This window comes from Eschrichtius robustus, chromosome 8 (genome assembly GCF_028021215.1).
Source record: "Eschrichtius robustus isolate mEscRob2 chromosome 8, mEscRob2.pri, whole genome shotgun sequence".
Taxonomy (NCBI): domain Eukaryota; kingdom Metazoa; phylum Chordata; class Mammalia; order Artiodactyla; family Eschrichtiidae; genus Eschrichtius; species Eschrichtius robustus.
Window position 1 is genome coordinate 114,730,640 of NC_090831.1, and position 27,776 is coordinate 114,758,415.

At 39.0% G+C, this 27,776-nt stretch overlaps 1 protein-coding gene across 7 annotated transcripts in view; it reads left to right on the forward strand.

Annotated features, from left to right (window-relative positions):
• The first annotated feature begins 508 nt into the window (after positions 1-508).
• Positions 509-27,776, forward strand: part of AKR1D1 (aldo-keto reductase family 1 member D1) — a 41,257-nt gene continuing 13,989 nt past the window's right edge. For 4 of the 7 annotated variants that reach the window (XR_011074723.1, XM_068549529.1, XM_068549527.1 and 1 more), the window contains exons 1-7: positions 509-670; positions 8,660-8,827; positions 12,659-12,775; positions 16,169-16,246; positions 20,307-20,429; positions 25,832-25,941; positions 26,622-26,787. Coding sequence is in view for 4 of the 7 variants with exons in the window: in XM_068549529.1 (XP_068405630.1) it covers positions 578-670; positions 8,660-8,827; positions 12,659-12,775; positions 16,169-16,246; positions 20,307-20,429; positions 25,832-25,941; positions 26,622-26,787 (855 nt within the window). In the remaining 3 variants the exon portion in view is untranslated. The remainder of the gene's footprint in view (positions 671-8,659; positions 8,828-12,658; positions 12,776-16,168; positions 16,247-20,306; positions 20,430-25,831; positions 25,942-26,621; positions 26,788-27,776) is intronic. The other 3 variants (XR_011074724.1, XM_068549530.1, XR_011074725.1) reach the window with 2 other exon arrangements.

Below are 27,776 nucleotides of genomic sequence, written 5' to 3' on the forward strand. Positions count from 1 at the left end.
GGAGGCAGAGAAATGAACTGAGAGTGAAAAACTGGTTCCTGGCCACATCATTTTCCCCTCCAGTCCAGTTTCCCACTTAACTAGGTGATAAAAATTCCAGACCCCTTCCCAGTCCTGCTAGCCCAAATCTCTAGGGAAGTCCTGGAAAACTTAGTCACACCTGGAGCTAGCCCTAAGGTTGGAGGTTTCAGGAATATAGACCAATAAATTTCTTTTATTATTTCAGAGAATTTGCAATAGGTCTGTTACTTACCAACCAAAGCATCCTAGCTGACAGAAGCCAGCTAGATTTGTTTCCTTTTATTTTTAAAATCATTTCTTTGCAGGGAAGTAAGCATAAGATCAAAATGGGTTATTATTTACATGCCTCTGATAAGTTCAAAGGACAACCTCAATTAGGATTTCCAGAACAACCTGAAAAAAAAAAACACAGGTTGAGAAATCTCTCTTCCCTCCCACTGCTCCTCCCTCTGGCTCTCCTTTCTTTGATTAAATAGGCATTAGGACACCTTTTCAAAAAGGCTTTTCTGTGGTGTTCAGAATCATTTCTAGAAATTGAAACCTCAGACTTTGCAAGATGTACCTCAGTGCTGCATATCACCGCATACCTCTAAGTGATGGAAACAGCATTCCTATCATCGGACTTGGTACCTACTCAGAACCTAGATTGGTAAGCTTATCTCTCTCTGTTTTTTTTTTTTAATTAACACTTTCCAAAAGGATAATCTGTAATTCATTTTGAATGGATTTCATTGATTTAATTTTTGTAATAATGAATGCAACCTTGAAGGACTGCTGTTTGGCTGAATAAGTACTGAGCCAACGGTTAAACTAAATTAGTTTATGATTTTAAAGTATCTCGGCTTAAAGAATGGGACCTTTCTGCTTCCTTTACTAAAATTCAGCCTGAATGCTGGTTATTAGGTTGAACTGAAGTACATAAAATTTCTGAGTTTATGGTTTATGATTTTTTTAAGTTCATATTTGAGAATTTTTAGTTCAGTCCAACAAAACATTTAGTGAAAACCTACCATGTATGAAGCACTAGGCTATAGAAGCTTCAAATATGAAGAGAATAGTGCCTCTGCTGTCTAGAAAAAAAAAAAAAAATCTAATAGAGGAGACAGACTCTAATAACTAATTAATCATAGAACAATGAAGAGTAAATGCTGTCTGAGAATTATAAACAGTATCTCTCTGAAAACACAGGAAAGGGAATAGTTAGATTTGACCATGAGGACTGAAGTGGGTTTCCATTAAAACACAGAAAAGCTTCTACTTGTAAGAAAAATATCTTTCTGCTTTCCACATTGCAATTCCACATTTAATGCTGATTACCAGAATAAACAGTGATTATATCTAGAAATGCTACTGAAATTTGAATGATCATGTGTGCATGAACTCTGTTAAACTAAGTATGAGTCAGCTAGGCAGAGAAGCAGAGCTGAGGCAGGACATTGTAGGCAGAAAGAGAAGCACAGAGGCACAAGGATATGAATCTGATTATGTCATGCCTCTGCCTAATTTTTCAATGGCTCCCTATCAATTATAGGGTAGAGGCCATACTCCTTACTTGCACATTGGGCCTTATGGTTTAGTCAAGACCTGTCAGTCCAGCAGTATCTACCACCACTCTTCCACCTCTCCCTCATGTAAAACACAGCTACCTGAGTTCCTTGAACAACTCTCCCATCTCCATGACCTTGAACATGCTGCCCTCCACCTGGAACACGCTTTCTCCTGAGCTGACTAATTTTTACTAAACCTGCAAGACTCAGCTGGAGGATACCTCTCCTTAGAAACTCATCTCCCAGCCACCACAACTTGCCCCTCCTGCGTGTTCACATAGCCCCTCATACTCAACTCTGTTGTAGCACTTATCACACTATATTGTTACCATTGTTTCTGTGCAATCTTCTCTATCAGATGTAAAATCCATCAGGAAAGAGACCATGTCTTGTTCAGCTCTATATTCCCAGTATAGTATGTGTGCTGGGTGTTCAGGTAATCCTTGTCAAGTGAATGAAAGGAGATATATATATATATATATATATATGTATATATATATATATATATATATATATATATATATATATATATATATATATGTGCATCAGAGGATATGGAGTTGTAAATGCATACAATAATAATAGCTAAAATTTTTTTAACACTTAACCATGTGCCAGGAACTCTTTGTAGTACTTTATAGTACATGCATTTTCTAATTTAATCCTCACAACATTATGAAAGAGATACCATTTTACCCCGTTTTACAGATGAGAAAATTGAGGCATGGCAAGATAAAATAAAATGTCCCAAACTTCTAAAGCTGAGGAAGAGAACTGGAATTTGAACCAATGTAGTTTTGGCCTAGATCCTATCCTCTGAGTCCCTATACTATATTACCTGTTATAAATGTATGTTATGTCAATGCAGCTGTATATTTCTATGACTTTCTATATGTATTTCTATATATGAAAGTATCTAGGAATATATCCAGAAAGTACCTAGGATGGATAGATAGATAGATAGATAGATAGATAGATAGATAGATAGATAGATAGATAGAATGATAGATCTAGGATATGAATCTAATTATGTCATGCCTCTACTCATTTCAATGACTCTCTATCAATTATATGGCTCCTTGCTTGCACATCTATCATTCTATCTATCTCTCTATCTCTCTATCTATCTCCTGAAACTCAGTGGGGCTCAAAGTGCTGCATCTACCAATAAATATTAAGTGCCTGCTATGTGTCTAGTAATATTAAATGCCACAGGATGGAGACATTCAAAAGCATTCATGTGTCACTTCCCAAAAAGAGTTGTAACTCACTTCAGAAGATAAGACATACTGCAGTTAGAGAATATGGCATTCGAGGAATACTATTAGAAATGAAGATTGTGCATGTACAAACCACATTTGTGATCAGAAATACAGAACTAAAGGTATGTCTCACAAAATTGGACACTCTAATGTGAAGAAAAATGCCCACCATGGAAGATTTGGGGGAGGGGGATAGGCAGAGCTAGGTTGAGGGGGAGACGGGGAGTGGAGAGGGTGGAGTATCTCCGAGCTGGAACACTCAGCAGTTTCTGTTCAAAGCCGTACAACTGACAACTCCCTCACCATCTACCGAGGGCTGATGAGACAGACACTAGGAGTACCCATGCCCAAGTCGGTCACCAGGAAATAAAAGCACCGAATTAGATTTAACGTCAGAATCTTAGTCCTAGAGATGAAATCTGATGCCAAAATTCAGTCTTCTCCCCTTGGCGTGCCTGAGGTGCTTTTCAAAACCTTTCATTCCACAAGAGATGGAAGGAGAATGACAGGCTGAGGTAACTCATTAACTGAAATCCTTCACATTTCATGTATATAATCAAGTCAGTCAATATTTGTCCTGGGATCCTGTTCCATTTTGATACAGAAGTTAGCAGGCGCCAGGGGAAGATTTAGGCTTGTCTTCAGGGGGAGTCGGGGTAGGAGCAGAGATAAGGAAGACTAACAACACCTTCTCCTCCAGCATCTGCCCATTTGAGACTCCACTGTCACACACGTGGCGATAGGAACTGTAGAACAGCAGCCTGGAGGAACATTATTGTGCAGCTGTGTCAGGCCAACCAGCCTAGCTTCTCCTGACTTACAAAGATTTTTTTTCTCTTAATATGCCCAACTTTCATGCCTGTGGAGGTGTTTCGTGCCTGTGGAGTCAGAGAATTTGAGATGGAACCAACATTTAGTAGCACCAAGCACTCTGTGCATTTCCTCATTTGACGATCACTAACTAATGAAAACTGAACTGTACAAATTATCTATGCGCCATTTCCCTAGGACAGATTCCCAGAATGTTTTCATACAGGGATGAAATAGTCTATAATAGCCTCCCAGCAAGTCTCCCTTCTTCCTGTCTCTCTCCCTATATCTCTGTCTGAGAAAGTCCGATAGGCAAGAGTTTTGAATCTTGTTCCTTTTTCTGCTTTGATAGAAATTAATTTGGTTTTTATGTATATCAGCCCATGAGTTAATAACCAATATTTATCAAAAACTTCAAGTAAAACTCAAGAATGTTACCGAGTGTGCAAATGACACACATCTGGGACCAATGGTAAATATTTTGGAAAATGAGCAATAATTCAGTTCAATAAATATTTATTGTGTGCCTACCATGTATGAGGCATTTTTCTAGGTAACACAGGGATCGAAACAATGGACTAGAAACAAGGGATTTAAAATCCGTGAGTGACTGAAGGCAGAAAAAATAAATACACTTATAAAGAAAAGCTGAAGTGCTTGTTCAAAGATGAAAGTAACAGTGAACAAGTCTAGTTATGGGGTAGATCAGGAAACACCAAGCTATAGGGAAGGAGTAGCCTAGGTTGGGGTTGTAACTGATCCAGTATCCCTTCCTGGGTGGCTCTGGTTAAGATTTCTATAGCTGTAAACAGTTTTCACACTCTGAAGAGTGAGCAAAAGGCTTTGTATATGGGGCAAAGGAGAGGTGAAGTCCAATCTCTTGAGTACCAAGGAGGAGCCTGAAACATCAAGGGGCCACTGTGATGGAATTTTGTAGTAGGGAAGAGAGATCGGTGTCAACTCTGAATACATGGGCAAGTGAGAATTTATAACCAAGGTGCAGGGTTGGGATCTGTGGGTAGAAAATTACTAAGAGGAAACATCAGGAATAAGGGGCGATTCTGGCTAAACTGACCTAACAGGATTCTTGCTGAAGACAGGGTGGGGCGACTAGACATCTCCTGGGGCATGGTGGAGGAGGAGGAACCTGATTTGATATCAAGTGTGATCAGATATGGAGGGTGAGAGGTTGTGGTTAAACTGACTTAGCAGTATTCTTCCTAAGCTTGGACAGAGCAGAGATGAGTATGAAAGTCCAAGTTGGAAAAGAGTTCAAAAGAACCTGATTAGAGTTTGGTCCATGAAAGAATCTTTGTCAGGGTTGAGGATGTTCCCACAATCTCTACCTAAAGGGACCAGAGACAAGGCAGGAACCATAAATAAGTGGTCCTAGAGAGCCAAGTCTATTTCTCAGTTTTGTTCTGCTTTCTCATTTTGATAGTAGATATAAGTGCAAGAAATGCTTTCTTCTCTTCTTTGCTACAAAACAAAAACAAAAACACAAAAAGCATGTGCAAGTAACACTTAGGAGACGATTGATGGTACAAGACACAATAAATAGAGTACCAGGGATTCCACTCACCATTCTAAATGAAGATGGTAATTTCTCCACTACACCTAATTGTCATGCATAAACAAAAGTCCAGTGTGGCCTGATCTTCTCACATTTTTCAAAGAATATTGTAAAGTAATTAATAATTTTTAAGTAATGGCGACTCATTTATATTTTTGTAAAACGCTATATGAGCTAGTATTTTAAGAGTCAAAGAAAATAATTCAGCTGGTGTTTGTTTTTACTTTTAGTAGAGTGTGTATGCTGAGTTCTTTGCAGTACCTGTGACCCCTTCACACTCACACTCCTGCCGCAGAAGCCTTGGCTCTTAGAAATCAAATACCAAGAACTGACTTCTGCATTTTATGTCATTCCTCTCCAGAGGCAATGAATGCTGCACATCAAGCTGCAAAAAATGGTTTGCTGGAGAGAGGGGGCGGGGGGTGGGTAGATGGTAACAAAAAAAATACCAGGGAGAAAAAAGTAGGTTCATATTTCAAAGCTATTAACCTGCCAACGTTAAATCGAATTAAGATGAGAAGAGGCGAAATACATAGAGATCAAGTGAGATGGCTTCTCTAATAAATCAGGCAAAAAATAATAAGGACTTAAACTTGGTTGGTGGCTGCGAGGAAAATAATTTGGCTGGGGCCTAGAAAAGAAGTAACTTGGCTGAAGGATACAAATCATGGGGTAGACTCTACAAAGCTTAGCAACCAATTGGATCCAAACAAAGGAGAACAAATAGTAGGTCCAAGGCCAAAAATGGATGTTTCATGCCCAGGTTACTACATTCTTTGGATCTAAAGTTTTGAATTTATTTGAGTCACTTACCTTTTATTTTTGATCTACTTCCTTATTTTTTTAACATTTAAAATTTTGAAATATATAGAAGGGTGAATACTTTTAAAGCTAACATCTGAGTAACCAGCACACAGATCCAAAATTAGAATATACCAACCCCCAGAAACCCTCTGTGTGCCCTTCCCAATTCAAAACCATCTCTCCCTCAAGAGGTAATTTATCTTCTAACTTTTATGGAAATTATTTTCTTGCTTTTTTCTAAAGGTCATATGACTTTTTTCAGGTAGATTGCCTATCTCCTCTTCATTTAGTTGTTCTTGTGGGTTTTTATCTTCTTCCTTCATTTGCAACATATTTCTCTGTCATCTCATTTTGTCTGACTTTCTGTGTTCATGGTCTCCTTTCCACAGTCTGCAGGATCATAGTTCCTCTTGCTTCTGGTGTCTGCCCCCTGGTGGGTGAGGTTGGTCCAGGGGCTTGTGCAGGCTTCCTGTTGGGAGAGACTGGTGCCTGCCCTCTGGTGGGTGGAGCTGGGTCATGTCCCTCTGATGGGCAGGGCCATGTCCATGTCAAGGGGTGTGTTTTGAGGTGGCTGTGAGCTCAGTACGACTTTAGGCAGCCTGTCTTCTGATGGGTGGGGCTGTGTTCCTATCTCGTTGGTTGTTGGTGTGAGGCTTTCCAGCACTAGAGTGTGCAGGTTATTGGGTGGGGCTGGGTCTTAGTGCTGAAATGTGGACTTCCAGGAGAGCTCACTCCAATTAATATTCCCTGGGGGTTCTGCTACCAGTCTCTTTGCCCCCACAGTGAGTTATAGTCTACCTTAACCTCCCCAGGAGACCCTCCAAGACCCCTAGGTAGGTCTAGCCCAGGTCCCTATGGAAGTACTCCTGTGTGCTGGGTCCCAGTGCACGTGAGACCTTGTGTGCACCCTCCAAGAGTGGAGTCTTTGTTTCCCCCAGCCCTGTGGAGGTCCTGCACTCAAGCCCCACTGGCCTTCAAGGCTAAATGCTCTGGGGGTTCTTCCTCCCAATGCCAGACCCTCAGACTGTCACGGAGGGCTATTTTTATGTGGGAACGTCCCTGTGTAGCCTGCATGGGTTTAATATTTTTTGGTGAGAGGGCTCTTTTTAGTATAGATGTCTGCCACCTCTTTCCTCAGTGTTTGCTAGCTGTTATCCCCTTGATAGGAGGTGTGACTGATGTTGTGGTGACCAGAACCTGCACTGGATATTGAGCAGGGCCTCCCCTTTGCTCTGTGGTTGTCACTGCCCTGTCGGGGGTGGGGTCTGCTCCCTAGTTGTCAGAGTAGAGTCCCCCAGATCTGTTTCTGAGCTGTGTTTCTGATCTGTGGTGTGAGGTAGGCGGGACTGGAGCATTCCTCCTCTGGAGCTGTTCACCTATGGGTGTGCTCTGTTGTGTCACCTTCACCTGTTGTACAAGCTCTTAGATTACACTGTTGTTGGTACTGTTCTCGTCCCCACCTTAACCATGGGAATGCCTGCAGTTGGCCCCAGTGTCCCTCAGACGTTGTTTTCACCAGGCCACCAGCGCAGATCCACTGAAGTCAGGTCCCAGGATTGCAGTAATCATGGACCTGGACCCGCTGTGTGCACTATGGGGGCAGCTCAGACTCTGGCCTGGCCCGACCCCCCTGTGTAAGTGCCCACAAAGTCTACAGCTGCTAAAGCTAGGCCCATCTTGGCTGCAGGAGCACTTGCTGCCCATTTAGATGTTCTGCAGGCACTTAGCTTACAAAGCTGGTTGCAGGGTTGTCAATACGCAGTTTGTGCAGCTGCGAGGAGAGACTTCAGCTTTTCTTCCTTAGTTGCACAGCCCCTGGGGCTCAGCTGTGGTTTCAGCACCACCTCTGCATGTGGGCCACCCACAGGGGTCTGCTCCCAAGGCTGCCCTGGAGCGCACAAGTCCGCCCCGGCGAGGAGGGGGATGTGGATGCAGCAGCGGCCGGGGTCACAAGAGCTCCTGCCCCGGTGGGAGCCCTTCCTTATGCCCAGGGAGGCAGGGGCCTCATGTGGGGAGAGAGGCTGCAATGGCAGTCCTGCCCCTTGCAAGTCACTTAACAATGGTGCTTCGCTTCTATGGCGGTCTGGGTTTCCTCTACAAGCATTCCTAGTTGCGGATTTCCTCACTTCCATCCCTTCAGGCTGTCTCCGCACAGTCAACAGAAGTCTTCTCCCCGGGTCTGCTCTCCAAACCCCACATTTTAGCACCCAGCCCCCATACACACTGGCGACACACCTCTCAGCCTGGGGCACACAGGGCTGTGGCGAGGACCATCTGTGTAGGTCTCATTCTGTCCTGCCTTCCACAGACAGGTTGCTGGGCTCTCCTCCCGTAGCCCCCAAAGTTCCCCTTCTGTCCCAACTGATCTCCTCGCTGGTGAGGGGGCTTCCCCGGGTGCGGGAACCTCTCCTCACATTCAGCTCCCCCAAGGGGTGCAGGTCCCATCCCACTTCCTCTCCTCTTCCTTTTCCCTTCTTTCTTTCATCCTACCCAGTTACGCAGGGGTCTTTCTTGTCCTTTTAGGTGTCTGAATTTGTCGTTTTCGCTATAAAACGATGTATGTGCCAAGTGTCCTGATTAAGAATGATTAAAGAAAAGACACATTTCTCTTCTCCCCCAACCCAACCCCCCTATCATTTTAGACCCCTAAGGGGACCTGTGCAAGATCAGTGAAAATTGCCATTGACACGGGGTACCGGCACATTGATGGCGCCTACCTCTACCAGAACGAGCACGAAGTGGGGGAGGCCATCAGGGAGAAGATAGCAGAAGGAAAGGTGCAGAGGCAGGATATCTTCTACTGCGGAAAGGTGAGGCCTTCCCTTCACCCTACACGAGTTATGTTCATGGTGGGTCTGACGTCTTTTCTCTGCTGAAGAATGTTGAACTCACCAAACCCTGCAGGCTTGCAGGATCTTAGTTCCCCGTGTCCCCTGCAGTGGAAGTGCAGAGTTCTAACCGCTGGACTGCCAGGGAAGTCCTGAGGAGTGAGTTCTTAACTGCCAAGTTCCTCAATCTTGCCAAGAATTTAGGGACTAATTAGCCCCTTGAAGTTTAGGGAAAAGTTCTTTCTTCATACTTGGGCATTGATTTAAGACAATATGGAAGAGTCAAATCTACAAAGAAAGTAGATTTGAGGAGTGAGGGGAAGTAAGGAGGTGGTTCATATTACAATAAGCATTTGTCAAAACTTCTTCTAAAAGGAGGCAGCTTTTTCTTCTGTATATGCCTATTTGTCCATAGATCACTAATTTTTTTTGAGATATAATTCACGTACCATAAAGTTCACCATTTTTAGTATACTCACAAAGTTGTACAACCATGACCACTACCTTTTCCAGATTATTTTTATCACTCCAAAAGGAAACCTCTTACCCACCAGTAATCACTTCCCATTTATCGCTCTCCCCCAGTCACTGGTAAACACTGATCTACTTTCTGTCTCCTTAGTTTTCCTATTCTGGACATTTCATACAAAAGGAATCATACAATATGTGTTCTTTTCTGTCTAGCTTCTTTCACTTAGTATAATGTTTTCTACTTTCAACCATGTTGTAGCACATATCAGAATTTCATTTCTTTTTATGGCCGAATAATATTCCATTGTATGGATATACCACATTTTGTTTAGATCACTATCTTTTGAGAAATTGAAATCTCCAGTGTTAGAAATCACTATCCATTGAAGAGCAATCAGAAAGATAAAGCATCATGATACAATGAAAGCCAGTGGAAATATAGGATACATATTTACAGGCAGCCTTGCAGGAATAAAACTGTATAACTTTAGAGAACTTGTAATACAATTCTCCTAAGTTTTCTAAAGAGAACAAAGTGGTGCTTCTGACTTCACTCATTCCCCAGAACCCCGTCCTCCCGACTCCTTTCCAGCCTCTCCAGGAGTTTGCAGTTGCCCAAGTCACCAGCCATTTATGGGCTATGATTTCAAGGGGCCGTGTAGAGCCACTGTCCCAAAATATCAGCCTGAAGCTTTTCGCTTTATTATAGCTTTACAACCTGATTCCTAAAGATTTTGTTATTACAGAGTCTCTCATTACAACTCACCAAGTGTTTCCGGGGAAAAATAAACTTGAACTCATATCCTGAGGACCTGAGCCAAAGAAGCCTGCCCAAAGCTGGAAATATTTTTGAACTTATTAAAAAAAAAACAAACTTTCCTTCTTATCTCCTTGGTAAACCGTTAAAGCTGTTGGAATACCTATCATGATGAAAAAATTGAACTGAATTAAATCACCCATTTCATTTCATTTCAAGGTTGATATGAGTTAACATTTACAAAGCACTTAAAGAGTACCTAGAACTAGTACTGCATGTGTTTGTTGAATAAAAATAGATTAAAACATATAAAACAGAATTTTCAGTTAGATGAGATTTCAACAATACACCAAAAGGACCCACAGTAACAACAAAAACACATTTTTCTCTACTCTCACATTGTTTTCTCTTCTCTGTGCTCTGAAGGCAAGAAAAAACATTATTGTCCAACATAGGAAAAAAATCAAATTTTGCTAATTTTGCTTGCTCTTACTTGTGGCAAAAAATGTACATAAATTCAAAACTTTTTTTTCCAAAAAATATGTAAGCAAATTTGATGCTCCAAGAAGATGTGTTCATTTTTCCTGAAGCTCTGGGTACCCTTCAGTATCCCATGTTTTACAGACCTCAAGGGTACACATGCTCCAGTTTGACAACCCAAGGCTTAATCTTTCATTACCTAACACTTTAGAGAACGAGTAATTTCTTTTTCTTGTTTTGTTATTTATGTTAAGCTGTCTACATTCCTTTTATTTACTTTTTCAGCTTTATTGAGATATAATTGACATATGGCCTTGTATAAAGTGTACAACGCATTGATTTGATACAATTATATATTGCAAAATGGTTACCACCATAGTGTTAGCTAACACCTCCATCACATTACATAATTATCATTTATTTTCTGTGATGAGAACATTTAAGATTTATTCTCTTAGCAACTTTCAAGTATATAATACAGTATTGTTAACTATAATCACGATGCTGTTCATTAGATCCCCAGAACTTATTCATCTTATAACAGGAAGTTTGTACCCTTTGACCAACATCTCCCCATTTGTATTCATGAATAGCTGTTTTGTTTTGTTTTTTCATGAATAGCTATTTGTTTTTTTATATAAATTTATTTATTTTATTTATTTTATCTTTGGCTGCATTGGATCTTCGTTGCTACACGCGGGCTTTTCTCTGGTTGCGGTGAGCAGGGGCTACTCTTCGTTGTGGTGTGCAGGCTTTTCATTGTGGTGGCTTCTCGGGAGCACAGGCTCTAGGCACATGGGCTTCAGTAGTTGTTGGACATGGGCTCAGTAGTTGTGGCTCGCGGGCTCTAGAGCGCAGGCTCAGTAGTTGTGGTGTACGGGCTTAGTTGTTCCGTGGCATGTGGTATCTTCCTGGACCAGGGCTCGAACCCGTGTCTCCTGCATTGGCAGGCGTATTCTTAACCGCTGCACCACCAGGGATGCCCCATGAATAGCTATTTAATTGTTGATCTTTGTTGGAGGACTGGAGGCTGGGGTCTCCCGTGCCACCATTTTGGTGACATTATTGATTCAGATCTTAGTAGGGATTGGCAGAATTTTCCTGGGGAAATGAGGAAGTGAACCAAATGAGAACATAGGAGCAGTGAAAAGGGATCTAAACTTTTGCAATAATTTAAAATTTCACCAGCTTCTGCACCGCCCATCACAATGTGGAGGATCTGGTGAAGACACGTACACAACCATATTTCTTACTCACATGAAGCACACCTTTTATCAATGAAATGAAAATAAAGTGCCAAACCAGGTCAGAACCACTAGTCAGATAGATGTTCCCTAATTACACAATGAGGAAAAGTGAAAGTGCCAAGAGTCGATTAGGCAATTAGCATAGAGCAGAGGAAGACTTTATTGCTGAATTAGGTACTCTGTGGTTCAGGTGGATCTTTAAATCTCTGGTACTATATTTGGATAAAGTTATACTCTGGATGTCAAGTTATATCAGCTCAACCTATACTCAGACGACACTGCAATGTAAACATATTTTTGTGAAATGAAATGGGTGAATACAATGTGTATGAGTGTTTGTAAAGAATAAAGGGCTGGGGAATTCCCTGGCGGTCTAGTGGTTAGGACTCTGCTTTTCCACTGCAGGGGGCATAGGTGTTGGGGAACTAAGATCCTGCTGCGCGGTGCGGCCAAAAAAAAAGAAACAGTAAAAAAAATTTTGGGGGCTTCCCTGGTGGTGCAGTAGTTGAGAATCTGCCTGCTAATGCAGGGGACACGGGTTCGAGCCCTGGTCTGGGAAGATCCCACATGCCGCGGAGCAACTAGGCCCGTGAGCCACAACTACTGAGCCTGCGCGTCTGGAGCCTGTGCTCCGCAACAAGAGAGGCCATGATAGTGAGAGGCCCGTGCACCGCGATGAAGAGTGGCCCCCGCTTGCCGCAACTAGAGAAAGCCCTAGCACAGAAACGAAGACCCAACATAGCAATCAATCAATCAATCAATCTTTAAAAAGAAAATTTTTTTAAAGGACTGCATTATTGTTAAAAATAATAATAATAATGAGGATATTAGTTAACTATCTCCCTTCTTTTCTTTCAGCTGTGGGCTACACATCATGACCCACAGATGGTCCGCCCAACTCTGGAGAGGACGCTCAAGGACCTCCAGCTAGATTATGTGGATCTTTACATCATTGAAATACCTATGGCTTTTAAGGTAAGTTCGTAGGCCTAAAGGTAAGGCCTCTGCTCTTTGGCAACCATGGGCCAACATCTATGCACAGGAAGCTCATTCATTACTTAGCACCATAGAATATTATGATGTTTTGTTACCATAAATCAGATAGTACTGACCTAACCCAACAAATGCCAAGAAAGATTATGTGTAGCCAACTCAGGCCTGGATCCCAAGTTTCTAGATTCATAATCCAATGCACTGTCTGTTATATCATGTCTTTGCAGCTATAAACGCTCTCCATCAAACCAACAAGTAGTCTCCTAGCTGTAGTCCACATTGCAGTTGTCCAGCATCCAGACACACCCTTCTTCCCATTCACACAGTCACGAAAACATCCCTGCACAACATAATGTAAAATAATAAATACAACTGAAAACCTACACACACTCCACCCTCTCCAAAGGAAAATAACCCAAAGAGTAGTCAGATTTTTGAAGCCAGTTCCAAGATCAGGACTTCTAGGTGATATCTATTCCTCTAATTCAAATGCACTCCTTCCTTGAACTTTCTCAGTATATGGACTCAGTTTAACCACCACCAACCCACCCAGTATACACTGCTGAAGAGCAGCAGCTGCTTTAAGATTTCACTGAGGGAAGGAGAGATTGAAAAACAAAACTGACCACTTGTCCGTGAGGTAAACCAGATCCTGCTGGACACGAAAGACAAGGACTCTCTGCCATCGCAGTGGCCAGAATTTCTTTACACAGCCAACCTGGCTGCCCCGTTCTGTTCTCTGGAAGCACCTCCCTTATTAACTCTCCTCTGTGGTCACATCCAAGATGTGACCTTAGCAATTACATATCCCAAAAACCTCATTTCACAGAAGAGAAAAGCAATGAACTACTTAGGATTAAAGTCCATCAGAATTAGGACCAGATCCTGGGTCCCCTGATGCCAATCTCATACGTGTTCCCTTATACTACACTACCCTCTGCCTTATCCTCACAAGCCTAATAATCCCAATGTCCTGTGGACTACAGTGATTTTTTTATGTCAGGCTCTTGGGATTTTGACCTTAGCGCTTCTCCTCACTCAGCTAACTTCGATTCTTATTCAAATGGCAGAGTTCTAAGCTGAGTCTTACAGATTTGGAAAGAACCGGTATTTAAAAGTGAGAAAATGAAATTTACTTCTCTGTGGCTGACTAATGACTTGTAAAATCTTTTTGGAGAAGGTAAATAAAGAAATTCTATTTCTATTCTTAAATAGGATCAAGGCTCAAGGACACAGAGAAGGTAAACTTTTAACAGTGAGAAATTACACAGTAGAGTGACATTACCTCCCAACTGAACCTGTACTTCCTGTAATTGAGAAATCAGTCTTTGAAGCCAAAATATCACTTGCTTTTTGAATCTCATGATTCTTTTTAAAGAAAAACCTTTCTCGCTAAAATATTTTACCACTTTGTTATTTTTTAAATGTAAAGTTAATAAGCAGACACAATTTCAGAACAACAAAATACAAAGTACAAAAAATCATGATAAGACATTTTAAAAAGACAAAGTTATTGCTAAACAGGAATGAGGGTCATTAGCATGGATTTTTAGAGGGTTGAGTTATTCTTCTAATAATGCCTTACAGTCAGGAGCAGGAAAGGAGTAAAAAGACAATGAGCTTATCCAAATGAAGGGATTAGTAAAGTAAGCACAGTGGAACATCATAGAAATATCTAACATGGGTTCAGACTTGAAGAGGACTTAATTAAAATTTGGGAGAGTAAAAACTATTAATAGTAACAGAGTTCATAATGGAGATACAAAGCCATTTCAGGTCAGAAGTAAAATTAGGAAATGCAAAAAGCAAGAAATATGGAGGGAGTCTGGAGTGGAAATAAGCCTCATAAGTATTGAGAAGGTCAAAGGGCTTAGAAATCAGAGATAACCAGGGTAGTTAATATGAATGATTACATGGCTTTGAGGAGAAAGGAGTCCTTTTCCTGCTCTCAGTGAAATAGAAGAAAATTGAGGTGAAATTATCTTTGCTAAAGAGGGCATGGAAAAATTGTTATCACCAGGTGAAAGTTTCATTCAGGTGAGATGGCAGAGCGAAAAATTAGGGGAAAATTTTAAGAATATAATGGATTTTATCCAATTGCTTGATGTTCAACAACAAAAAATTCCTATTATCAAGGTCTACAAAGACTTCTATGCCACCAACCAAATCCAGTAGACACTTTGTCCTATATTTTATTTGATCTCTTTCAGCACAGTTGGCTACTGCCTCCTTCTTTAAACATTTTCATCTCATGGCTTCTATGATATCACCCTCTGGTGATTCTTTGACAGCTTCTTCTCTGCTAAACTCCAAATGTTTTGCCCAGTGCTTTATCCTCAATATTCTTGTCTTACTGAGCCATACTCTCTCTATAGGTGATTTCATCCAGTTGCAATGGATTGAATACCATTTTATATGCTGAGGGCTCCCAAATTTTATCTGTACCCATGACCTCTCTCTGAGCCACTCTCTGAGACTTCTCTGTTCTCTTCAAATAGCCACTTGACTGTCTAACAGTCATTTCAAACTCAAACTATCCAAAACAAAACTCTCAATTCCTTGTCCAACCTCAGGAGATGATTACCACCATCCACTCAAGGAATCTAGAAATCATCTTTTATTTCTATCTCATTTCCAAGCCCCTAAGAGATGGGTCCCATTTTAAAATATAGCAAAAAAGGAGAAATCTGAAAGACAATTTGCACACCATAGTCAATCTTCATTGGGAAAGTATCATTCAAAAGTTAGAGGAGGAGGTTTGACACTTACATAGTGTATGAGGTAGAAAAAAAGATGCTGAACTCTTGGAAGGCCCAAAAAGGGAAAGAAAAGAACCATGGGGCGATTAGCCAGACCTGAGAAGTAATGTGCTATGCATTTCCCTTATACTTAAGGAACATTGCATTCATCAACTATACTTAGCTGAAGAATTTCCTCCTCTCAGCCATAGTGATGACCTTTGGTTTCTTATAAGAGTAAGAAATTTGCTGTCCTCAACTTTGGCGAGGATAGACTATCCAAACACTGAGTCTAAAAGTCCTAATTCTCAACTTTTACTTTTCTTTAATGAGAAATTTTATCATTAAGAGAGAACTTCATGGCTTAAGAACAACAATAATCTGTCAATAAATAAAGAATAATGAATGCTGGGGTGAGAGAATGAGACTGATGTGTCATATATGTTGGACGAATGAATTTCTGGACAGTTCCACAGGGTGAGGGGAAAAAAAAAAAATATATATATATATATATCTTGAATTGGTTTCCCAGGGCCTGGGTATATTGGAATACTGACAACTTAAATTCCATCATTTCAATCCCCAGATATAAATAAAGTTAACTACACTTTTTCTTTTTCTTTTTCGTTTTTGATAGCCTGGAGATGAATTCTATCCTAAAGATGAAAATGGCAAATGGTTATATCACAAGTCAAATCTGTGTGCCACTTGGGAGGTAAGTTCAAGTGGGCCTCTTATGTTAAAAGACTACATTTTTAAATTGTGATCTGATTATTCCTATTCGATTTACAGAGAGTTGCAACCTTTACTCCCAATGAAAAGTAGTAGTCAGGTATTTCTAACCACGAGCAAAGATGTATAAAATCTCCACTTCTGGGTGCTGCAAAATGTTTGATTTTGCTTTGATGGAAGAGAAGAATGCCAAAGATAAGGAAGAGAGAAGTGTGGGAGGAAAAAGAAAGTAAAGGAAATAAGTTCTACTGTAACAGTAAATAAAAATATATAAATGAGATAAACTCACAAATTGTTTGTTTCTCAAATTGAATTTTTAAAAATCAGTAATATGATGTCTAAAAGAAACAAATGTAAAATAATATATGAAAATCTGAAAAATAATTCTGGTTCCATTTCTGAGCAGGCTGCTGGCTCTTTCCCCAAGATTATAAGAGTGAGAAACTAGGGGAAAATAATGAGAAAACCCTTATGGATTTAGGTGGGAGGCAGGTACAGATATTTTGAACTGGTTTGTTTATGAGGTAATACGGAAGCTTTTACCTAGAGTGAGAGGCAACTCAGCAACCAGTAAGATAATATAGGAAAGGAACTATCAGAGTTATTTTTGCTCTTATTTCTCTCTTGCTATAGCGTTGGGACACACTCCACACATGTAGACACTTAGGACTCGTGTTCAGATGTCTTCAGGAATCAAGTCAGAGCAGCACTGAAATCTTGCACTTGTGAGAAGCTGATAAAAACATAAGTCTCTGCGTGACCTCTGGCAGTTGTTTCCTGCCTCTCCCAATTCAAACTCCAAAGGCTGGAAATGATACTCTAATGATCATCTCATTCTAATAGACTTCCCCCTGTTTAGGTTACAGCTGAGGATCTGAACTGTGGCTTGTTTTGAGGGGTGAGGAGGCACTGACTGTGTTTTCTGCTGTCTGGGGCTCTCCACCCGAAAGACCATACACTCACTCCTGACCTCATTGGAGCTGACTAGGATTGGAGTCTGGCATTCTCCTCTAAGGGACTGCCTCACAGTGTAGCTAATATCCTCAGGAGAAAGTGAGCTCAGAGCCCAAAATAACAAGGCATTTATTTCACAAGGAAACAACATATCTCAATTACATATCACAACAAAAACAGAACAGAGGACCAAAAACTTTTTAATTAGCCAATTAATATATTCAAGGAGATAAAAAAAGATATCAGCAATATGAAATAAGAACAAGAAAACATTTTTTCAAAACAAGCAAAAATAATAATTAAGAAAAATAAAAACACAGTGCAATAGATGGGATAAAAATAGAATGGATACAGAAAAGGAAAAGATGATCAGCTTAAAAGATCAGAATGAGGAAATCTCCCAATTGAAGAAGGAAAGCAAGAAAAAATTTTAAATGTGAAATATGAAAAGCTAAGAGATGTAAATCATAAAATTAGAATTTCCAGTATCCACACAATAGAAGTCTTAGAAAAAAAGAAAGAAGAAAAAAGAAAAGGAAGTAATAATTGAAGAAAAAACCCAGAGATATTGCAAAGGCATGAATTACCAAAGAGGAAAGAGAAAGAAACCCATACCTGGATGCTTTATAGTGAAATTTCAGGATGTCAAACATAAAGAGAAAATGTTAAAACTTCCAGAGTACAGCAAACAAGCCAGTAAAGGAGACAAAATGAAATAACAAAAAATAATCAGTCTAAGAGAAGGCAGGAAAATAAGAAAAAAGGGGAAATGAATAGATGGGAAAAACAGAAAATAAATAGCAAGATGGGGGATTTAAATTCAGTGGTGTCAATAATTACAGTGTATGTAAAGAGACTAAACAACCCAGTTAAAATGCAGAGGTTGTCAGAATGGATAAAAAGCAAAACCCCACTATATATTATATACAAGAAACTCATTTTAAATAATAAGACACGCAACTAAGCCCGTGCACCACAACTACTGAGCCTGTGCTCTAGAGCACACATGCCACAACTACTGAGCCTGCGTGCTGCAACTACTGAAGCCCACGTACCTAGAGCCCGTGCTCAGCAAAAAGAGAAAGCCACTGCAATAAGAAGCCTGCACACTGCAACGAAGAGTAGTCCCTGCTCGCCACAACTAAAGAAAGGCTGCACATAGCAACAAAGACCCAACGCAGCCAAAAATTAAAAAAATAATAAATAAATAATAAGACACAAATAGGTTGAAAGTAAAAGGTTAAAAAAAAAAGTAAAAGGCTAGAATAAGATGTACTAGGCTGGGGCTTCCCTGGTGGCACAGTGGTTGAGAATCTGCCTGCCAGTGCAGGGCACACAGGTTCGAGCCCTGGTCTGGGAAGATCCCACATGCAGCGGAGCAACTAGGCCCGTGAGCCACAATTACTGAGCCTGCACGTCTGGAGCCTGTGCTCCGCAACAAGAGAGGCCGCGATAATGAGAGGCCCGCGCACCGCGATGAAGAGTGGCCCCCACTTGCCACAACTAGAGAAAGCCCTCGCACAGCAACGAAGACCCAACACAGCCATAAATAAATAAATAAATAAATAAAATTAAACTTTAAAAAAAAAAAAAAAGATGTACTAGGCTGACAGTAATCAAAAGAGAGCTGGACTAGCTATTTTAATGTCAACAAAAATTTCAGAGCAAAGAGTGTTACCAGAGATAAGGAATTTTGTTTCATAATAATAAAGGGTTCAATCCTAAACATCTATGCACCTAATAACAGAACTCCAAAATACATGAAGCAAAACTAAGAGAACTGAAAAGAGAAAAAGAATAATCCACAATTCTAGTCAGAGATTTCAAAACCTCTCTCTCGATAATTGAGATAATAAGTAGACAGAAAGTCTATAGAATATAGGAGACTTAAACATTATCAAACAACTTGACCTAATTGACATTTATAGAATACTTTTCCAAAATATAACAGAATGCTATTTTTCAAGTGCACATGGAATATTTCACAAAATAGTTCATTTTCTGAGACATAAAATGGATCTCAATACATTTAAAAATATTCTTCATGCAAAGTAGCCTGTCTGATGACACTGGAATTAAAATTGAGTCAATAACAAAAATATATCTGAAAAATCATCATATATTTGGAAACTAAGAAGATACGTGTAAATAACCCATAAGATAAAGAAAAAATAACAAAATCTGAATCTATATGTACTCTGTATGCTAGCAACACACAATTGGAAATAGAATTTTTTTAAAAACAATGTTAAATATTTAGAGATAAATTTAACAAAATCTATGCAAGACTTATATAGTTAAAACTACAATATTTTACTGAGAGGATTTTTTTTAATTTAAATAAATGGAGAGCTGTTTCATGTTCTTTGATGGAAAGATTGAATACAGATAAGTTGTTAATTCTCCCCTAATTCATGGATAGATTCAGTGCAATCCCAATGACTATCCCAAAGGAAATTGAAAAGCTGATTCTAAAATGTATAGGGAAGTGGAAAAACCATAACGATAAAGATTTAATTTACTAAGAAGATATATCGATCTTAAACACATATGTACCAAATAAAATATCTTCAAAATATATAAAGCAAAAATTGATAGAATACAGAAAGACACTGGTAAATCCACTGTTACAGTGGGAGATTTCTGATATATTTCTCTAAATTATTGAAAAGCCAGGGAAAGCTAGACCTAATCTTCTATATAATGCATGTGTATGTGAGAGAGAGAAACAAGAAGGATCTGTATCCAAAAATAGGAGAATATACATTTTCCACACATACCAGACACATAAAAATGTTCAGGTACTATACCATAAAGAAAACCTCAACAAATTTTAAGAAATAAGATCATTATTATCATGCTGGTATACATTATGAAAATACAAGGGGAAGATATGATATACAACATTTCCCCCAAATCATTCAATTACAGAATTCCTGCCTATCTCCTCCACTTTTCTTTAGTTCACAGAATGCCTATTAATATACCCAGGGACTTTACTTTTTAAAGAATTCACAGTCACCCTTATAAATGTTTACTCTTGCTTGTGTTGAGGTTTCTTTCTTGACCCATTGGCTTTTACCCTATAGGCTTTAGAAGCTTGCAAAGATGCTGGCTTGGTGAAATCCCTCGGTGTATCCAATTTTAACCGTAGGCAGCTGGAGCTCATTCTGAACAAACCAGGACTTAAGCATAAGCCAGTCAGCAACCAGGTACAGCTTGACAAGGGGAGGGAGGTGAGGGGGAGTGTGGGGATTGGGGAATGTGGGAGAATCCATTACTTAACAGAAAGAATCCTGGACTAGGAGTCAGGAAGTCTTGTGGTCACTTTACGTATATCTCATCATTAGACCGTGGGCAAGTCAATTTATGTCTCTTAAGAGAAAAGATTTGAAAGTTCAAATCCAAAAAGTAACGCAAACTTTTTCTGAAGAAAAATAATAATGTAGGGGGACAAAACCTACCAGATATTGACACACAGAGTATTTAAAATAATGTAAGATTAGCACAAGAACCAACACACAAATAAATAGAAAATAAGAAATACCTTAGAAACAGTCTCAAATAAAAACTTAATGTAAAATAAAATAGCACAAACTAATGACAAAGGAATTGATTTTTCAGTAAATAGTGTAGGGAAAATTGATAGTTATACAGTAACAAATATAGATCTTTGCCTCATGTTATACTCCAAAGTGTCCCTTTGGTCAGGAGTTAAAGAAGAAACAAATTATTTGTGAATACTACAAAAGAATTTTAGTTTTCTGGAGCTATGGATAGAAAGGGAAGCCATGGGAAAATTATAAAGAAAACCAATACATGTAATAGTATAAAAATGTTAAACCCTAAAAATATTAGAAACAAAGAACAAACAAAATTAAATGATTATATTTAAAAATATAATAGAAAAAGGGGATCATGTCCTTACGAATTAAAAGCCTAATAAAAATCAATGAGAAAAATACTAAGGCTCAAAAGAAATGAACAGAAATTCACAGAAGACAGATTGCAAGACTGGTAAACATATGAAAAATATTTAGCTGCTTTAGTAATTATGGAAATTTAAATTTAAGTGTAATTTTGTATTGTGTATCAAATTAGCAAAGTTTTTGTTTTATTTTTTAATATAGTGTTCCATGTAAGCAAGTGATGGAGTGCTGGCAAATGCAAATTGGTTCAACCTTCCTGAAAAGCAATTTTGCAATAAGTAGCAAGAGCCTTAAAAAGTGTTTAGTTTTCAATTTCTAGGAATCCATCCTTGTGAAAAAAAATCAGAACACCCATATGTGTGTTTGTCACAGCACTTTATGTGTGTGTTTGTTGCAGCACTGTTTATCATAGCAAAAAAAAAAAAAAAAAAAAAAACACCAAAAAGGAAACAACATAAATATGAAAAGTTCAGGGAATGTTTACATAAACTTTAAAACATTTATAATATGTGAAATCTTAACAAAAAATGTTCTTGAATCACTCTTGAGGAAAAGAGAAATGGCCACGATATTAAGTGGAAAGACCAGGATACAAAACGTAATACAGTATGAAGGCGATTATATTATTTAAAAAGTGCAAATATTGGAAAGAAATATATCAAAATGCTAACCGTGGCTATCTCTGGCTGTGAATTTTACAAGTAAATTCTGTTTTCTTCTTTATGCTTTTCTGTATTTCAAGTCTTCTGCAGTGAGCGTATATTACTCTTATAATCACAACAAAATACTATTGTTAAATGGGGATATGACATCCTCTTCCCCCTACTTCATAAAACATTAAGAAGCTGCACTAAAAAATGCTCTTGGAACTGGTAAATATTCACAAACTTGGATTATGGTGGACTTGTTTGTTGAATTCATTGTTATTAGAAACTCAAAAGGATTCATAACAGAAAAAATGAATTACCTACATCATGACAGTAGCCCACAGCTAAATAGAAGTGTTGCCATATTTAGAAGTACCACTTCCGAACTGATACCTCAGCTAGCGCTATATCATATGCTCTCAGGAACAGAGAGCAACAACCTTTGCCTTCCTCATTGATCTCAATCCATCCCTTTATTCCTAATCTATCCCCTACCCAGCATATCCTTCACATCTCCTTCCTGCACCCCTAAGAACAATATTTTGTTCTAAAAATGTTGAAGTGACAAGCAGCTTTCTTCTTACAAATGCACAGAGACAGATGGTGATTTTCGACCTGAGAATGAAAAATAGTGAAAATTTGACAGTGTGTTTCCTCATGCCAAGGAGGAAATACCCTGATCTGTTGGCACAAGAATGTCGATCAGCTTCACAAATATACCCTGAAAGAGAGGCAAGCCTTGTTGGAAGATCATAGCCTGAACCTATTCATGTGTCCTGTGGTGTCTGAAAGCAGAATATGTCAAAACTCTAGAGCTGGCACAGATCAAAGTGCAGGTCTCCCAGCCACCAGCCATGACCCTATGCCCTGGTAGGACCATCTCTACTCCAGAGATACAAAATGAGCAGCTTTCAACCCAGGAATACGGTGAGCATATTTCGGGCATTAGACAGAGTGGACACATTTCATGTGCAAGGGATACATACCTGAAGGCCTTGCCTGATTCAAAATTCACGTATTTCTAAACTAATTTTCCCATTAGACTAAATCTAACGTAAAATTTGCAAATTTTTGTATTTTTCATTGACTTCATGAACAAATTGACATAGACTATAACCTCACTCTATACTCATTCTCAGAGCCTGAGCAATCCAAGATTCCTTAGTACTCCCTATGATGTCCATCTGAAGCAATGTCCCTCCAGGCTCCGCCCCTGGCATAGACTGTCTGAAAGCCTTCCTAGCGTCATACAGTGCTCTCCCAGCCCAGTTCAAAGGGGACTGTGGACCTATCTCAAGCCATTTAATCTCATACAAAGTTCCAACACCTAACTCTAGGAACGAAGGAAAGAAGGGAGGTAAGGAGGGATGGAGGGAAGGAAAGAAGAAGGGAAGGAGTAAGGAAACTTTCCACATTCTTCAGTTTTTCCTGATCCTATTCACCATGCCTAACTCACAGGTGTTCTGACACAGAAATTAGTAAATATTTGTTGAGTGACTTCATTAATGAAATGAAAATTCAATGCAGTTTTTCGTGGAAAGACAGAAGAGGTTGGGTTAATTAATGAAAGGACTTTTGCTATTTTCCTTCATGGATTCTGCCCAGCTTCTTAACTTCACCCTGTGAGATTTTGATATCTAAAACTACAGCATTACCAAAGGGTGTTGTAAAACCCCGGACACACCAAGACGCTGACAACTTACATCAGTTTTACATAGCAAACAAGGAAAAGTAAATACTGCAGCTCCACTGGCTCATTCACAAAGGGCTCTAAGCAGTCCCTAGCAAAGAAGGAAGGCAAGTGTGCTTAGATACCCTTCTCCTTAGAAATAAGGATGACATCAAGGCCCTGCAACATCAGGAACCATCACCACCCTCTACCTTAAACTGAGCATCCGGTCCCAGCCAGAAATGACCAGCTGTACCCCATATGAAGCCCAGCCTACAACAGTCTGCAGCATCAAGAGTGATGTTTCCTAAGATTCTGGCTTTGTCCTCTCTGTATAACTCTTGTTTTCACTCATTCGACAAATGGTCATCAAGCACCTGCCTTATGCCAGGCACTGTGCTAGGTTCTAGGCATGCAAAAGTGACCAAAGACAGATATAGTCCTTGCTCTCGTGGATCAGACATTAATGAAGTCAGGAAAGTTATATGTAATTGGAAACTGAGACAGATGCTCTGAAGAAAAGGAATGTGACTCTCTGAGGTCATACGCACTTGGGTCACGTTAGCCTACCCACTCCCACCCCCACCCTCACCTCCATCCCGAGAATTTCCTTCACTGAGTGGTCCTTTAGCGATATGCCCTCAAGTTTTTTATCAAAAAACTATCTATGCAAAGATCTTTGTTATATTACATATTATATTATATATTTGAGTTTATATTACAGTAACTCAAATTTTTTGTTGAGTACGGGTTTCTAGTATGTTGCCCAATGCAACTTTCTGTAAACTCCTGAATTTGTTCACAGAATGGATATTCACATACCTGTTTGTTTTATTTTTTAATTGTATTAGCCTTATTATGTATACATTTTGTATTATATATATATATATACACACACACACACAAATACACACACATATATATGTATATAGGTAAATACACATACTGTATACACATGTGCATATACATATTTAGGCCAGAGACCATAACAGCACTCCAACTGATTAGAAAGGAGTCCCTGTGGGGAAAATTAAATGTGTTTGGAGCAAGCAGGCAGGCATGAAAGTAAGGAATTCACACTTAGTCTTTAAGCAATGACGTGACATGATAAAAAAAAAAATGTGTTTGAAAAGATTAGTGTACCAATAAGATGGAAAATGAGAAAGAGACCAAAGGGGAGAGTGATGCTAGGAGTGGGAGAGGGTAAGGGAAAGAAATACAGTCCACCCTCCATATCCATGGATGCAGAACCCGCAAATACAGAGGGCCCAATGTACTACACCATTTCACAAAATGGACTTGAGCATCTGCGGATTTTGGTGTTCGCTGGGGTGGGGGGGTGTGTCCTGGAACCAATCCTACGCAAATACCTAGGGACTACTGTACTATGGACACTGTGTGTCACTTTTTAGAATTAAGAAATGTTCCCAAGTGGGGGAGAAAACAAAAGTGTGTTAGGGAAAAGGAGGGATCAAGATTATGAGGGGGCAGGGGAAAAAGAAGAAATGGGAGAAACTGACAAGGGGGAAAAAAAAGTTTATCAAATTAGAAAAAGGAAAGAAGAGCTACCTCTAAGAGCTCCAGTTTACCTTTCCACTTCATCAGTAGCATTTTCTTGTGCCTTCTAGAAATGTAACTTGTCAAGTATTTAATACTTTAGATAGTGAAAATAATAATTATATACTTAAAATACTTTAATTAAGACTTGGTTGATTTTAATTAAAAAGAAAACAAACATGTAGGTCAAAAACTACCATAGTGTTTAAGAAGAAACTTTGAGAAGAACTTTTGTTGACACATGTATTTTTAGTGCAGGAATCCTGTCAATAAGATACAGAAAATTAAACTAGGCCTACACTCGGTGGTGTAAAGAACTCTCCACCAAGAAGACAAAATTCATCTGTAAATTTAGTTTTATACATACTCTATCTCTTGTGAAAATATTCTTAGATGTTTGATAGTGAGGGACAGAGGGCTCCTGCAACATGTCACTTCTATTTACCAAGACTGTAATGTGAACCTTGAGACTGTGTGTTTGTTATGGAAAATTGTATTTGCTAGAATATTTACTATAAATAATTGAGTCTGTTTACTTAAAGTTTTAAACTGATAGCTGTAAAAATTGAATTTGTCCCCCAATTATTTTAGGATTAACCCACAGTTGGTGACCTCACTAACCTTGTTTTAATTCATCTCACCCATATATGAACAATGTAAACTTCCTTGTTGGGAAAAATATTTAAGATTTGCCTTGCTATCCAGAATACTTTGCAATCGATTTTATTGAAGAACTTTTTACAAACTATATAAAATTGCATTCATCCAAAAGCCCTTAATTTTGTGCTCTGCTCTCCAATGCAACCACATAGGTTGAATGCCATCCATATTTCACCCAGCCAAAACTCTTGAAATTTTGCCAACAACATGACATTGTCATTATTGCATACAGCCCTTTGGGGACCTCTAGGAATCCATCCTGGTAAGTAATGCTGTCTGTCTCCTCAGGAAGTATATTTCCTTTGGTGTAGAGTATGAGGCTAATGTAAATTGCTTGACTGAAATGACTGTTCAGCTGTGTGATCTTAAGTAATTGCTTCAAGTCATTCTCCACATATGCAAATTAGAGCTAACAAAACCTTCCTCACTGAGGTGTTGTAATAATTGATTAGACTCTACCTGTGAAAGTGCCTACCAGTACCTTATTATTTGACAAAGAGTCTCTATGGCCATATTCTGAAATTTTTGAATTTTTAAAATTTCTGTATTCAGTGGCAACACTTCACATTCCACAGACTTAAGTAGAAATTTTTCTACTCTAAGATGATTCCAAGAGTTGTGCCTTTGTTTCTTCTACTTCAGTCTTCTTGCCTTCCCCTGTATGCCTACTTCCAACCCCATTCTCTCTATAAGATCCATCAAAGCAATATTATTTACCCTCTGGAAGAGGCAGCTCTGTGAATCTGCCTGTCTTGATCTTCCCATACTAAGAGCAAGTCTTCCGAATACTCTGCACTCAGAGAAGTTGGTTACAGGTGACCTGAAGTGTTCTGGATAGGTTACCAGGTGAATGGGGGTCAGAGGAGGAGGGTGATTGGTAAACCACTGGTTCTCATTACTCGGACTAAATATGATGCATGTTTCGATTTTTTTTTTTTAAAGGGTGAATGTGTCTTCCCCACCTTTGTTAAAGGATGCACTTCTAAACTCACTGGGGAAAAAATACAATAAGACAGCAGCTCAAGTTGTTTTGCGTTTCAACATCCAGCGAGGAGTGGTTGTCATTCCTAAAAGCTTTAACCCTGAAAGGATCAAAGAAAACTTTCAAGTAAGAGAACTGCTTCTGGAAATGTAAAAAGTAGGGTATTTTTTTTTTTTTTTAGAGAATTTTGTGTTCAGATTAATAAGAAAGTTGCAATGCCTTCATATGTCATTTTATACCAGCTCCCCGACCCACTCCGCCCATACCTGGATTTAATTTTAGCTGAATTTGAGACAATTCCTAGTAATTCAGGGATTTCTTTGCTGCTTGTAGGCTACCTAGCTCCCTTATGTCTTCTGTTTCCTTACCTATTGACTCTGGACACTACCTACTCCCTTCCCCACCAGCACAGCAGGAATAGAAGGTATAGAATTTGAAATTCATAACAGTCAACTTTCCACCTTCTTAATGGCTCTGGAAAAAGTCGGGGACAAATTTGGAAATTATTGAAGAGGATCATTTAGACTTCATAAATGCCAACCCCCTTTGTTTCCTCTATAAGTAATCTGTAATCAGCATTATAAATTATAGGTGAGAAAAGAGGCCACTAGACAATGGAGTGATTAGTTTACTGTGCTACTTCCAAAGAATAAACTGCTAGGTAAATGCAGCCATAGAAAAGTACCATGTAAAGTTAATCAGTTACCCATCAGTTAATAATTTAAATTTCAAAAGTAAGTTGTTTTTTGTCTTACTTATAATTAAAGATAAAAATGAGATAGTATTTATCCCCTCAGATAGGAAAATAATCAGAATGTTAACAGTGTGTGGGAAAACAGGCAGCTTCATATAATACTATTAGAAACATAAATTGATGTAAGATTTGGAGAAGGATGTCATTTTTCCAGATCCATCAAAATTCAAACATACATGTCCATTGACCCAACAATCTTTTCCCATAGATGTATTTGCATATTCATGCACACATATACAGATGTTTATTACAGCATACTTTATCAGCTAAAAAAAACTGGAAACAATTTTCAATAGGATATTGTAAAACAAATTATGATATATTTGTACAATGAAATAGTATATAGGCATTTTTATTTATT